The sequence below is a fragment of the Penaeus vannamei genome, chromosome 33, assembly GCF_042767895.1.
Source record: "Penaeus vannamei isolate JL-2024 chromosome 33, ASM4276789v1, whole genome shotgun sequence".
Classification (NCBI taxonomy): Eukaryota; Metazoa; Arthropoda; class Malacostraca; order Decapoda; family Penaeidae; genus Penaeus; species Penaeus vannamei.
The window spans coordinates 11,423,422-11,425,921 of NC_091581.1; the positions used below are offsets into that span (position 1 = coordinate 11,423,422).

General features: G+C 23.3%; 1 protein-coding gene across 2 annotated transcripts in view; it reads right to left on the reverse strand.

Annotated features, from left to right (window-relative positions):
- LOC113804488 (calcium-activated chloride channel regulator 3A-1) overlaps window positions 1-2,500 on the reverse strand; it is a gene marked incomplete at its 5' end in the record, with an annotated part of 29,712 nt that overhangs the window by 16,132 nt on the left and 11,080 nt on the right. For both annotated transcript variants that reach the window (XM_070145054.1, XM_070145053.1), the window contains 2 exon segments: window positions 1,499-1,629; window positions 1,817-1,912. In XM_070145054.1, the coding sequence (XP_070001155.1) occupies window positions 1,499-1,629; window positions 1,817-1,912 (227 nt within the window).

The window sequence follows — 2,500 nt, forward strand, 5'->3', positions numbered from 1 at the left end:
ATTAGTAGTAGTAGCAGCAGTATCATTATTATTAATATGATTATCATGATTATCATCATCATTATTATTGTTATTATCATCATTATTATTGTTATCTTTATTATAGTTATCAATATTGTTATCTTTATTATCATTATCAATATTGTTATCTTTATTATCATTAATATTATCACTATAATTATTATTGTTATTATCATTACTATTATCTTTACTATATTAATTATTATTGTTGTTATCATAACTATTGTTATTAATTTCATCATCATTATCGTTATCTTATCACCATTAAAATCATATGATAATTTCAGTTATTATCAAGATTCTTATCATTATGGTTAATATTTTATGACAGTTTCATTCTTGTGACAATTATCATAATTTCTTCATTTCTATTCATTATTAGCATTGCGATCATTATTAGTACTATACTTATTTTTGCTTTATTTCAATGATCTCTATTTTCATTATTATGCTAGAGATTATTGTAATCGTTATTATCATAATGACTATTATAAATGTTGTCATTGTTGTCATTATGATTATAGTAATAATAATATTAATAATAATAATAATAATGATAATAATAATAATAATAATAATAATAATGATAATAATAATAATAATAATAATAATAATAATAATAATAATAATAATAATAATAATAATAATAATAATAATAATAATAATAATAATAATGATAATAATAATAATAATAATAATAATAATAACAACAATAATAATAAAGATAATAATAATGATGATGATAATAACAATAATGATAATAATAGTAATAATAATAATGATAATAGTAATAGTAATAATAATAATAGTAATAGTAATAATAATAATAGCTCTCATTGTAATAGTAATAAATATGATAATGATAATAATGAAAGTGATGATAATAATGATTATTATTATTATTATCATTATAATTATTATCAATATTATCATTGTTATTGTTATTATTATTATTACATTATCATTATCACTATTATTATCATTACTATTGTTATCACTATTATTATCATTATTATTATTATCACTATTATTATCATTATTGTTATTATTATTATCATTATTAGTATTATCACTATTATTATTATTATTGTTAATATTATCATTATCATTATTATTATTATCACTATTATTATTATTATTGTTATTATTATTGTTGTTATAATTATTATTATCATTATCATTATTATTATTATTATCATCATTATTATTATCATTATTATTATTATTGTTATCATATAATGATAATAATAAAAGTGATAATGATAACGATTATTATTATTATTATTATCAGTATTATTATTATCATAAAAACAATAATGATAATGATAATAAGAAGAGAAAAAATATAATAACAATGGTGATAATATTACTAATTATAAGAATAACGACAGTGACAGTAATTACAACACTATTCATTATAATAATTTAAAAAAACAATTCGTAAAAACATTGAATTTTAGATTTCATTTCACCTTACCTTTTGTTCATCATTCTCTCTGGCTTCAACTGGGACAACAGTTATGAAGTAATGAGTTTCTTCTTCCACCAACTTCGGCAGGAGAAGCACTGCTGTCTGTTCGCCTCCATAGTCCAAGGGTGTTGGAGGACCTAAAATACCATCATGATTTTTTCTTGTAGTTTTTTTGTTTTCTGTTTATGTGTAATCTTTTTTCCTTCTTTTCAATTCCTAATCCTTTTCTTATATTTTCATATGGTGTTTATTTATAATCCATTTGTTTATTTACGATTTCTTGTTCTTGTTTTCGTTTTTATTCTTACTATTATTTTGACTTACCTCCTTCGTACTGGGAATCTTCTACTTTAGTCGTCGATTCGGGGTCGCTTATTAGGGTTTCCAGGCTATCGCTGTACCAGATGTCATACCGGGATACTGAAGTAAAAGACTACAGCTTTGAAAATGTTTTAGTTCACTGTCACAATCAGAAAAAGTGGACAACGTTAACCGTTTATGAAATATGTATTGTTCATTTTTTATTGCCTACATCAAAGTGTGAAACATAATTATTCGCCCTAGTTTTCTCTATTAATTCCTAAACGTGATATCCTACATTTTTCTGCAATAACACAACAATGTGTACCATCTATTTTGAAAATGTCACACCATATTCTAGAATAAAATGTGCCTTATTAATTTTGAACTTGCCATATATCAGATTTTATCAATATGCATCAATAATAGCAACCACAGCATTCTGCATTATCAAACACCAGATTTTTAAAAGATATTTTATTGCCAATTTTGCTACATTCATGAACGCGATTCAACGATTCACTTTCATTTTGCCACATCGATTCCTGACTATCATTACAATCTGGATGTTCATCATTTTGTTACGTGGTTAAATGAGGTTTTCAGCCGCAGTATTCAGCATAAACACGAGCATCATCTCAAAATGCAGTCAGCGCCCTCGCCTCGACCCCCTTGATCAACGCCCGGAGGTGGGCCCAGCTGACATCG